This window comes from Theropithecus gelada, chromosome 3, assembly GCF_003255815.1.
Source record: "Theropithecus gelada isolate Dixy chromosome 3, Tgel_1.0, whole genome shotgun sequence".
NCBI lineage: Eukaryota > Metazoa > Chordata > Mammalia > Primates > Cercopithecidae > Theropithecus > Theropithecus gelada.
This window is the reverse complement of record NC_037670.1, coordinates 182,696,815-182,709,204: the sequence shown is the minus strand read 5'-3', so window position 1 is coordinate 182,709,204 and position 12,390 is coordinate 182,696,815. Positions and strand designations below refer to the sequence as shown.

The 12,390-nt window shown below is 42.4% G+C and overlaps 1 protein-coding gene across 2 annotated transcripts in view; it reads left to right on the top strand.

The window, feature by feature from the left end:
• Positions 1-12,390, top strand: part of ESYT2 (extended synaptotagmin 2) — a 100,183-nt gene that overhangs the window by 35,495 nt on the left and 52,298 nt on the right. For both annotated transcript variants that reach the window (XM_025378900.1, XM_025378901.1), the window contains exons 4-6: positions 1,113-1,189; positions 6,323-6,395; positions 6,642-6,731. In XM_025378900.1, coding sequence (XP_025234685.1) covers positions 1,113-1,189; positions 6,323-6,395; positions 6,642-6,731 — 240 coding nt within the window. The remainder of the gene's footprint in view (positions 1-1,112; positions 1,190-6,322; positions 6,396-6,641; positions 6,732-12,390) is intronic.

The window sequence follows — 12,390 nt, the reverse complement described above, 5'->3', positions numbered from 1 at the left end:
TGTGATTTTAATACACTCAAACTTGTCAGAGTAAGCAGTAGTTCTCTAAAAGTAAGGTGCTTCTTTCATTTTTGAGACAGGGTCTCACTCTGTCACCCAGGCTGGAGTACAGTGGCGTGATCACCACACACTGCAACCTCAATCTCCCGGGCTCAAGGGATTCCCCCTACCACAACCTCCTGAGTAGCTGGGACTACAGGTGTGTGTCCCCACGCCTGGGTCTCCACCAAGGCTGGTCTCAAACACTTAGGCTCAAATGATTGTTTCACCTCAGCCTGCTGAAGTGCTGGGATTACAGCTTTGAGCCATCGTGCCCAGCGTTTTGTTTGTTTTGTTTTTTTTAAGAGATGGGAGTTCACTCTGTTGCCTAGTCTGGAGTGCAGTGGCACAATCATAGCTCACTGTAGCCTCAAACTCCTGCTCTCAAGCAGTCACCCCATCTCAGCCTCCTAAGCTAGAACCACAGGCGTGAGTTCCCATCTTAGCTATTTTTTTTTACTTTTTGTAGAGATAGGGTTTCACCATATTGCCCAGGCTTGTTTCAGTCTCCTGGCTTCAAGCAATCCTCTGCCTTGGTATCCCAAAGTGTTGGAATTACAGACCTGAGCTGTCACGCCTGGGCATGAAAGTCTTAAGAAATGAAAAATTATGAGACATAAAGAATAAATGAAAGGAAGTTATGTTTCAAACATGGTAGTACTAGGATGGAGTACTGGAAAAGGGTCAAGTTAGATGCGAAGAGACAAGAGTAAGAGGCTTGAAAAGAGCACATATGTATCGTTACATGTGCTGACAACAGCAGTCATGCCCAGTGCTTATTAACTGCCGTGGGCAAGGCATACACTACTGTCTTGACATTTATTTTGTCGCCTAATTTCACAGTAATCTCATGAAACAGAGGCCATTGTTTTTCTGCAGATCACAGGTGAGGAAACTGAGGAACAGGGGTTAAACAGCCGAAAATCAAGCCGCACTCTGTTATGAAGGCAGAATTTTAATTCCTGTTGTAGTCTGAAATTTAAAGCTTGTTCTCTTTATCTCTATGCTGTGTTACAAGGTTTGATTTTTTTTTTTAACCTCTGTATTTTAAAATAAGCTACTTCTTATTTCAGCCCCTCAGGATCAATGGTGTTAAGGTATATACTGAAAATGTAGACAAAAGGCAGATTATTTTGGACCTTCAGATTAGGTAAGTTTTTATTTGTTGTATTTGTGTCATGGTTAATGGCGTGTAATGTCACTTAGCTGCACCTGTAAGGTGGAGGATACAGAGAGCACACGTCTTACCTGCTGTCGGTTGGAGTTTTTGTTAGACATCCAAATATTATTTACCTTCTGGGTCTCAGTTTCTAATAGCCTCGATAATTTTCATTCATAAAATGTGTTAAATAAAAAGAAGTTAAAGACACTACAAGAAAACTACGGACCAATATTCTTTATGAACATTGATTAAAAAAAACACTTAACAAAATACTAGCAAACTGAATTCAGCAGCATATTAAAAAGATTTTACACCATGACCTAGTGGGATTTTTTCCCAGAATGCAAAGATGATTCAGCATACAACAATTAGTTGATGTAATACACCACATTAAAAGGAAAAAACCAAATCATGTGATTATCTCAGTTGATGGAGAAAAAGCATTTAACAAAATTCAATACCCTTTCATGATAAAAACACTGAATGAACTAGGAATAGAAGGAAACTAACTCAACATAATAAGAACCATATAAGAAAACCCCACAGTTAACATTAGATTCAGTGGGCTGGGTGTGGTGGCTCACGCCTGTAATCCCAGCAATTTGGGAGGCTGAGGCGGGCGAATCACAAGGTCAGGAGATCGAGACTATCCTGGCTAACACGATGAACCCCTGTCTCTACTAAAAATACAAAAAATAAGCCAGGCGTGGTGGTGGGCGCTTGTAGTCCCAGCTACTCTGGAGGCTGAGGCAGGAGAATGGCGTGAACCTGGGAGGCGGAGCTCGCAGTGAGCCGAGATCGCGCCACTGCACTCTAGCCTGGGCGACAGAGCGAGACTCCGTCTCAAAAAAAAAAAAAAAGGTTTTACTCAGTGGTCAAAAACTGAAAGCTTTTTCTTTAAAATCAGGACCAACTGCAAGGATGCCCTCTTTCACTACTTCTCTTCAACACAGTATTGGGAGTTCTAGTTGGAGCAGGTAGGCAAGAGAAAGAAATAAAGGAAGGAAGGAAGACATTTTGTGTGTGTGTGTGTGTGTGTGTGTGTGTGTGTGTGTGTGTGTGTGTATTTGGTTTGTTGGTTTTGTTTTTGTTTTTGTTTTGAGACAGGTTCTTGCCTTGTCACTCAGGCTGGAGTGCAGTGGCGCAGTCTTGGCTCACTGCAGCTTCGACCTCCCAGAATCAAGCAGTCCTCCCACCTCAGCCTCCCGTGTAGCTGGGACTGCAGGTTCATGCCACCATGTGTGGCTAATTTTTGTATTTTTTTGTAGAGATGAGGTTTCACCATCTTTCCCAGGCTAGTCTCTAACTCCTGAGCTCAAGCGATCCACTCACCTTGGCCTCCCAAAGCTCTGGGATCACAGGCATGAGTGACTGCACCCACTGGAAGGAATTAATCTTTCTGTTTACAGTTGAGATGATCTCATATGTAGAAAACCCTAAAGATCCCACCCAAAAAAAAAAAAAAAAAAGAGCTCTTGGAACTAAGAAATAAATTCAGCACAGTAGCAGGATACAAAGTGAACACACTAAAATCAATTGCATTTTTATACACTAGCAATGAACAATCCCAGAAGAAAATGAAGGAAGCAATTTCATTTATAATAGAATCAAAAAGAGTAAAATACTTAGGAATAAACTAAGGAGGAGAAAGACTTATACACTGAAAACTAAAATATTGCTGAAAGAAATCAAAGAAGGTACAAATAAATAGAAAAACATTCTATCTTAACTAATGGATTAGAAAACTTAATCTGTTAAGATGTTACTACTACCTAAAGCAATCCCAGATTTAATGCCATCCCTATAGTCATGAATCTAGTAAGCAGTCATCATCCAGGATATATAGAGAACTCCTGAAATTCAACAACAGAACAACCAAAGAGCCCTATTCAAAAATGTGGAAAGAACTTGAATAGACATTTCTCCAGGGAAGATATACAAATGGCTAGTAAGCATGTGAAAAGATACTGACCATCACTAACCATCAGGAAAGTGCAAATCTAGACCATAATGAAATACCACCTAACACCTATTAGAAAGGCTACTATCAAAAGAAACCCAGAGAATAACAGGTGTTGGTGAGATGTGGAGAAATTGGAACCTTTGTGTGCTGTTGGTAGAAATGTGAAATGGTATAGCTGCTGTGGAAACAGTTCCTCAAAACCTTAAACGTAAAATTACCATGTGATCCAGAAATCCCACTTCTGCGTGCATACCTGAAAGAATTGAAAGCCAGGACTTGAGCAGATATTTGCACACCCACATTCTTAGCAGCATTTTTTACAATAGCTACAAGGTGGAAGCAGCCCAAGTCTGTGTGTGCTGATGAATGGATAAGCAGAATGTGGCCTATATGCCTGTATGCCTTAAAAACATGGGACTCCTGCTCCGGCTGCCACGTGCTGGACCTTGAGGACTTTATGCTGAAGGAAACAAGCCAGACACAAAGGGACAGCGTCTGCGTAATTCCACTTGTGTGAGATGCCCGGGGGAGTCAAACTCATAGACACAGAAGCAGAATGGTGGTTGCCAGGGCCTGGGGGCAGAAGGAATGGGGAGTCAGTGTTTAATGGGGGAAGGAAGGGTGTTCATTTTGCAGGTTGAAAAATGTTCTGGAGATGGCTGGTGGTGATGGTTGCATGTTATGGACGTGTTTAGTACCACCGAGTTGTACACTTGAAAATGATTATAAGGGTAGGTTTTTTGGGTATTAATTTATTTATTTATTTTCAGACGGAGTCTCTGTCACCCAGGTTGGAGTGCAATGGTGCGATCTTAGCTCACTGCAACCTCCGCCTCCTGGATTCAAGCAATTCTCCTGCCTCAGCCTCCTGAGTAGCTGGGATTATAGGCACATGCCACCATGCCTGACTAATTTTTATATTTTTAGCAGAGACAAGGTTTCCACCTTGTTGGCCAGGCTGGTCTAAAACTCCTGACCTCAAGTGATCCACCTGCCTCAGCCTCTGAAAGTGCTAGGATTACAGACATGAGCCACCATGCCCAGCCAAATTTTTGTGTATTTTAATGCAGTGTTTTACATTGGAAAAAAAAGAAATTGAAGAGCTGCCAGCTACCATGCATAGCATAATAAAAATGGGCTTCCTTCCCCCCACACCCCCCATAGGGTCTCACTGTGTCCCCCGGGCTGTGGCTCAAAAGTGGGCTTCTCTTGTCTTTCATCATCGTTCCTCCTTGAGCTTGCTCAGGGCTTCCTGCTCCACGTGGGGCCTCTCAACACACTGTGTGTGGTGCCCAGTGAGTACTGTGCACTCAGAACAACACGTGGTGTCCAGCAGCTCAGAGTTGTGTGCTTTTTTTGATCCTTTACTAAAGATCATTTTATTAAAGTGATCATTGAGTTTCCAAAGTATTTAAATATAATGAATGTTGGTACCAAGTTACCTTTATTTCAGAAAGAAGCATAGACTTTCTTTAATCTAATATGGAAAAATCTGCCTCTTTAAAATATTTGGTGCTAGGGCAAACACCATTGTCATCAGTGGAGTAAAAGAGGACACCCACGTATTTCTCGGATCAGGCTGTGCCCCAGGAGGACGGTTCACTTCCAGGAGGGTGGCCCACTGGGCTGGTACCAGGCTTCATGAGGGTTGGAGCCTTGTGCGCTTGTCCAGTGTCGCCAGCACCGAGCAAGTTTGAGTCCGTCAGTCAGTGGACGCCATTCTGAAGGTGCAGTCTGGTTTCATGGTTAGCTCCCATAACATGTGCCGAGTGTCCTGCTCAGATTTATGTCTCTGAACAAATACGCATTCTGCTTTGTTGTGAGTTCCAGACAGGCACTTTAACTAAATTGGCAGGCAGTAGAGATGGGGAAGGAATAATTGAAAAGTATTAGAAAATAAAATGATCAAGGCCGGGTGCAATGGCTCATGCCTGTTAATTCCAGCAGTTTGGGAGGCGGAGGCGGGTGGACCCCTTGAGGTTGGGAGTTCGAGACCAGCCTGGCCAACATGGTGGAACCCCATCTCTACTAAAAGTACAAAAATGAGCTGGGCGTGGTGGCGCACACCTGTAATCCCAGGTACTTGGGAGGCTGAGGCAGGAGAATGGCCTGAACCAGATAGCGGCTGTTGCGGTGAGTCACCATCGTGCCACTGCCCTCCAGCCTGGCCAGCAGAGCAAGACTCCATCTCAAAAAAAAAAAAGAAAAGAAAATGATCAAGTCATAGAATGAAGAAAAGGAAAGTTTTTTTATAGTTTTGTAACAGGTTATTGGTGATTTTACCAACTAGGTAGAGAGTAATTCTCAATGAGAAGAAGCTGTAGGCCTTGGCGTTAACACCAGGACAATAAATACTGGAAGAAACTTATTCCAGATTCCTTTCGTTACTATTTTGCTTATCTGCTTAGACATTCCTTTCTAGCATTTATCAAACTTCCCCACAGACGTTGTCAGGTCAGAGTGTGACAACCTGCCTCCAGGAGCCGAGGGTCGGGGCAGGTCCTACACTAACCCACGCAAAAAGTGTTTGACATTTCATGTTTATATTAAAAATAGATGCATATCTTGCCTTATAGCGTTATGTTTGTTTCATATTAATATCTGAAATGACTTACTTATTGAGCAAAATTGAGGCCCCAAACAGATGCACTGTTTCTAGTCTTTGGTGTCATAGAGGCCTAGGGCACTGAGAGATTTTTCATGATTGGGAAGCAAGATGTGAAATTTATTTGTGTGAAATAAAATTAAACTTTGTAATGTTTTAAACATCAGATTTATAAGGTAAAGAAAACTACATTGCATCAAAAGTCTGCTTCAGAAGTTGCAGTTTGTTATTTACATCTTCTTTTGAACATCGACATTTCTATTTAGTTAAGATTTTTATATGTAAGACCAACAACAACCACAACCATTGATTGATTGATTGATTGGGAGTATTCCTCCCAAGGTCAGAGCAGTATTGGACCTGATAACAGCCTGAAGACCTGGAGCGGTAAAATACTGTAATCTGATGGGCCGTATTTTACTATTTTTACCTACAATCTATTTGCTTGCTTTACTATCATTTTATTCAGATTATACATCTTGCAGGTCTATAGTGATGAAGAGAGTAGTTCATTTCACTCACATTATGTAATGCAGAATTTTTTCTTTGTTAGTTTTGTAGGAAATTGTGAGATTGATTTGGAGATCAAACGATATTTTTGTAGAGCTGGTGTGAAAAGTATCCAGGTAAGTTTTTTGTTTTTTGTTTTAATTTTACAGTTTTCTAAAGTTCTCTAAGCTGTATTCAGAAAGAAAATTAGGAAGTTTTTCTAGCTTGGAATTTTTTTGACGTTCAGTTTTTAACTGTAGGTCATAGTTGAGAGAAATAAGAAGTCAAGTGCTCAAAAGTTACTAAGATGCGCAAGCAAACTCCTTAAGTGGCCCAGGAGAATTGTTTTCTATTACATATTTTGGTTTCCTGTTTGAGTTTAGATTCATGGTACCATGCGGGTGATTCTGGAACCGTTGATTGGAGATATGCCCTTAGTTGGAGCTTTGTCTATCTTCTTCCTTAGGAAACCAGTAAGTCAATATTTATTTCATTTTTATTTTCCCATTCGGTGACAAAAATACATACCCGTGGAAGAATGTATAAAGTGGAGAAACAAAATTTTATCAACTCGCTGTTGTCCCTTTCTGTTGCATGAATCTTGTGGGAGTTTTTTGTATTTCTTTGTGCCTTAACTGAGAGCTTATCTCCTGATAAACAGCTCTCTTTCCTGATTATAAAAATGTTACAAAAATTTGAAAACGTGGACTTCTTCAGAAGTGTAGGTCTTAGCTCACATTTTATCCACCACGTCACTGAATATGATTTACAGATATTTGCTCATTTAATCCTCATAACTCTATAGCTAAATATTAACGTTGTTTTCTTTTACTGTTCAGAAACTGAGATTGTGAAAGTCTTATTTTTCCAAGTCACACAACTAATAAGAGCCTGGATACAGATCCAGTTTAGTCTGATACAGTGCTCATGTTCCTGAACACTTTGTTGAGAAGACTAACCTGTAAACCTCCCTTTTCTCCCCTCCAGAGATAAGGGCTACCGTCACTTGCATGCACCTCCTTCCTCATTTGGGGTGTGTTTAGTGAACTGTACATACAGTTTCATATACAGGTTGAATATTATTGGAGACGTTTAGGACCAGATGTGTTTCAGGTTTTGTAGTATTTGCTTAGATTCCAGTGAGTGTTTGCTTTGAGCATGATGCTAGTACTCAGAAAGTTTCTGATATTGAAGCATTTTGGATTTTTAGATTAGGGATGCTGAACGTATACTGTGTGGTTGTTGTTGTTGTTTTTAAAGTTAATACTATTTTAATGCTGTTTATTATTTGTTAATAAATACTATTTGTTATTTCCCACAAAACCAAGACAACAGAACTGTTACTCCTGCCAAACAGACTCTTTCCTCCTCCTCTGGGCTCCTGTAGCCTCTGGCCAGCGTCTCCCTTTGCTGCCCTCCGTGTTCATTGTGGTCTGGGTCATCTTCTCCAGGTGCACACTGCCCATATGGTTGTCTGTATCAACCCACACCTCACTACTACCTCCCTGTGCCTTTTCCTTTGCCACAGAAGGCTTTCTTCGCCCCTTTTGTTTCACTTACTTTCAGCAATTTCTGCACAGTTATTGTTGGCTCTTTGAAAGCAAGGATCATAACGGTCTCCTTAGAGTTTGGTAAATGAATGATGCAAGATGTGCCATTGATGAGTTCTGCATGTAGGTACCTTCAACATAATATGTAATTTAAAGTAGGAATGTTAATTCATATAATTTGATTCAAATAACTTACTAAAAATTGTTATTTGCTTTTAAAATATGGGTTTATCTACACCTGTCAAAAACTAGTTTACTACAGGTTGTACTTTTTCTGTATAAACAAAGAATTAAGTGTCATCACTTTCTGTTATGAATAAAATAATCATTCTGATTTTCTTATTACTGAAATAAATGGGCTTATTTTGAATCGATTTTAAGTACACGAAACATGGGAACAACCAAAAACTCCTGGGTCATCTCCATCAAATTTTACTATTAAAATTAAATTTTACTATTCAGGAAGTTAAGAGATTCATAAGATTTAAAATTCATGTTTGTTTGTTTTTTTTCACATACCAGTTATTAAAGGTCCAGTATGTTTAAGAAACCAGCTTCATTAGTTACCAAAAAAACCTCAGTAATCTTAACAAACTGCTAAGTATTTTTAACTTACCCATCTTTAGCCAGGGACATTTTTAATAATTTAGAGAAAGACCTTTTTAAAAAGTGGCAGAATGTAACAAAATCCAAATCTTTAAATCATCTTCAAAATTTAATAGTGCTCTTACTTAGTTTGGATCTTCCATAGATGACTTTACTTTTAAAATAACATATTAACTTCCAAATGAAATTTAGTGCTCAGAAAAGAAAGATGGGGCTGAAAAGTGCAGAATCACTCATTTCCTTATATGGTGAGTAAAGTCATCAAACGTGTGCTTCAGTGAAAAGGAAATTTTTCAGTTTCTTTTACTGGAAAACATGAGAACAGGGTTTTCTGCTGGCTGCCAAGAAATTCCTCCTCATCCTGGTGAAAGATATTTCCAGAAGGGTTTTTATTTTGTGGTTTTTCAAATTTCTTTTTACTGTTTGGATGATTTAGAAACCCTTATGAAACCTTTATACATTTTTCTACTTGTTGGCTTGCTTAGTTTTTATAATGTAGAACTTGTTGAAGGAAAAAAACCCTAAACATTGCTGAAGTGACGAAGTTGGAGTGTAGGTGAAGAAGGCAGCACAGTGCCATGGTTGAGTGACAGATGTGTGTTGGACAACCTGGTTTTCCACTCTTAGTTCTTCCTCTTACTGTAGCCTTCAAACAGCTTATTTCTCTAAGCCTCAGTTTTCGTATCTGTAACATGGGGATGACAGTAATACCTACTTCACACAATTAAATCTGAAAATTAAATGTCAATGAATGTAAGCTGCTTAGTACAATACCTAACACATAGTAACCTTCAGATTTTAAGAAATTAAGTATTTCTCCTACATGTAGGTTTAGTCCTGACACTGGAGGCGATTTTTTTGTTTGTTTGTTTGAGACGGAGTTTCACTCTTGTCGCCGAGCCTGGAGTGCAATGATGCAAGCTCGGCTCACTGCACCCTCCGCCTCCCAGGTTCAAGTGATTCTCCTGCCTCAGCCTCCTGAGTAGCTGAGATTACAGACGCCCACCACCACACCCGGCTAATTTTTTTGTATTTTTGGTAGAGACAGGGTTTCGCCATGTCGGCCAGGGTGGTCTTGAACTCATGACCTCAGGTGATCCACCCACCTTGGCCTTCCAGAGTGCGGGATTACAGGTGTGAGCCACCGCACCCGGCCACTAGAGGTGAATTATCGGTAAGGAGAAAAGCTTGGATAAGTGTTCTGATAAGAACTGGAACAACTGGGGTTTGCCATTGGCTGTGCACGGGGAGGCACTCTCACTGGGTAGTTGTTGGGCAGCATACAGTTTAGGGGTGTTTCAGAGCCCTCAGTCTTGTTTAGATTTATCCCTCGAGTAGAGGGGATCCAGGAGGTCTTCCCCAAAACTTCCCTTAGAAATGGTCCTAGGCTTACCCCAAACATGTTCATCCACCCACATTCGGGGGCTTCAAGCCCAATGCGGAGGTGCTGCCTGCTGGCATCTTTTGAACCATAGATTCCGTTTCTTCCTCTGTAAAATGGAAACAGTGTCTTCTGTTATGAGAAGAAATTGAATCCTATTAGCCAAGGACTCCAGAAATTGATGTGCTTTAAGCAAATGGGGATTAAAAAGGAGAGGTATTTATTTAAAAAATAAAAATAGCATATATTGGTGTCTCATGACATGTGCACAGGGGACTGCAGTTGAGTCTCAGGAACACAATGGAACCAGGAGTTTGAAAGCCTTCGTGACTGTCTCCACCTCTGCTCGCTCTCCTCTTCCTCTGAGACTAGCTTCATCTGGTAATGCAGTCCACGTGTGGAATAGCATGCCTGCCAGCACTTAGAGAAAGCATTGAGTCTTCCTGCATCCTCAGCCTCTCCCTCCTCTTCCCTTCCCGTTCCAGCTGGGTCAAATACCCACCCCTGGACCAGCTGTGGGTGGGAGGGTTGCAGTGTTTGAACAGGGCTCCCTGAAGCCCATTCTTACAGCCTTGCAAGTGAGGCTGCAGTGAGTTCCAGAGTCAGGGCCACAGGCACATCCACAGACTCAGAGCACACATTCGTAACTGGGAGTTTTTGCAGTATTTATCCTGCTGTTTTCTCCGACTTTCTGGGATCTGACTTTCTGGGTTTGATGTTTGTATTATTTTGGACAGTCTTGCCCACCCCCAGTAGAGGGGGTAAAGAGGAGCTTCCTGTTGTCCTGGTCCATCCTGAGTCTTGGGGCCAGAGCTCTCCCAGAGACCCTGCCCCTTCCTCCCTGTGCCTTGTGTCTTTGGCAGGTCTTTTGCAGGACAGAGTCTGCACCTGCCCCAGCAATACAGGGTCTCTACTGGCCTGGGACATTGTCCTACCACGTCCTTAAGGGACCTCTCCCCAGCTGCAGTGGGTCCTCAAGGTGCTTCTCTCCCCCATGGCTTCTGTCCCTTAAGATGGAAGGTGTGGTGGGGCTTGCTTTGTGCCCTTCTACGGTGGCAGCTGCCTCCTCCCGGGCTCCTCCCAATGGGCAGTGTCCTCCCTGAGGCTGTCTTCGCACACCGGGCATGCAGGTGCCACCACGTGATGTGCACACCTCTGTGGTTCTCTGGCTCACCCACACTTGGCCTGTGGCCTTTCATTAGGATCTGGCTGGAGTCATCTCACTTGTTTCGGGGGAACTCGTCCTCCTTCAAGTTCAGCTCACTCCTGCCTCTCCTCCCTTGGAGCTGCCTGGAGGGAGGGATTTCAGGCTGGCTGGTGGCTCAGGATGTCAGCTCTCCCGTGTGGTCAAGAACGAAGCTCTCAGAAGTCCTGGGACTTACAAACATAAGAAAAACATTTTTGAACTTTACTGACAGCCCAGATCCACTAAATAAAAAACTGGAGAAAGGTGGGAACCCTGAGTTTGTATTTCCAACAGACTTTCCAGGTGATTCTTGTTCTGAACTGTGGAGCTGGATGCAGCCAGGACGCCAGGCCTACAGCACGTGGTCAGGTGCCCAGCGGCTGCCCTGGAACTGTAAACATTACCACACCCATCACAACGGACTACAGAACGTGGAGAGAAGAGGGGCACCTGTGCTGTTCATGAAATACGTGGATACATCTGTGTCGTTCCAGTTGAAACCTGACATTGCTTTCTGATCATGGACCACGGTACACGTTCTGTTTCTCATAGAAGAGTCACAACAGCTCAGAGGTGACTTCCTGCCCTTTGGAAATGCGTGTTCCACTGGCTTTTCAGTTTCCTGAAATAGCTCAATCCTCCAGAGGCCGAGGCTCCCAGCATCCTGAGGCACGTGTCGGTGGGGAAGGAGGGGCACGCTAATTTTAGTTGCTTTTCCAAAGGCGCCTTCTAAAGCCAGGCTTTTATCGGGCCCTGCTGGTGGCTTCTCCGTGATGCCCTCGTGTGGACCTCAGACTGGGCTTCGGAGCCTCCCTGTCTCACACACCCATTTTGTCCTTCCCACACGCTTGTTCTCTCTCACACTTGTTCTCTCTCACACTTGTTCTCACACTCACACTTGTTCTTTGACACTTGTCTGCACTCATTCTCACACACATGTTCTCACACGTTTTCATTCTCACACATTTGTTTTCTCGGACACACATTTTCACACTTGTTCTCACACGTTTGAGCTTCCATACTCGTTCTCACACTTCTTGTTCTCATGCACATTTTCACACCCATTCTCACACTTGTTCTCACACTCACTTGTTCTTTCATATGTTTTCCTTTGTTCTCACCCACTTATTTCACATGTTCTCATTCTTTGTCATTCATTCTCACACAGGTGTGTGACAAAGAATGTTCTTTCATTCTCGCTTTGTTCTCACACTCCCACTTTCATGCTAGTTCTCACACTCATTCTCACATTTTCTCATGCTTGCTGTTTCACTGACACTTGTTCTCATTTCACTCCTCCTCACACTTTATTCTCACACACTCACGCTTGTTCTTTCACACTCGTTCTCACACACATTCTCATACTTTCAGCACTCAGATTTCACACCCACACTTGTTCTCAGTCGTTC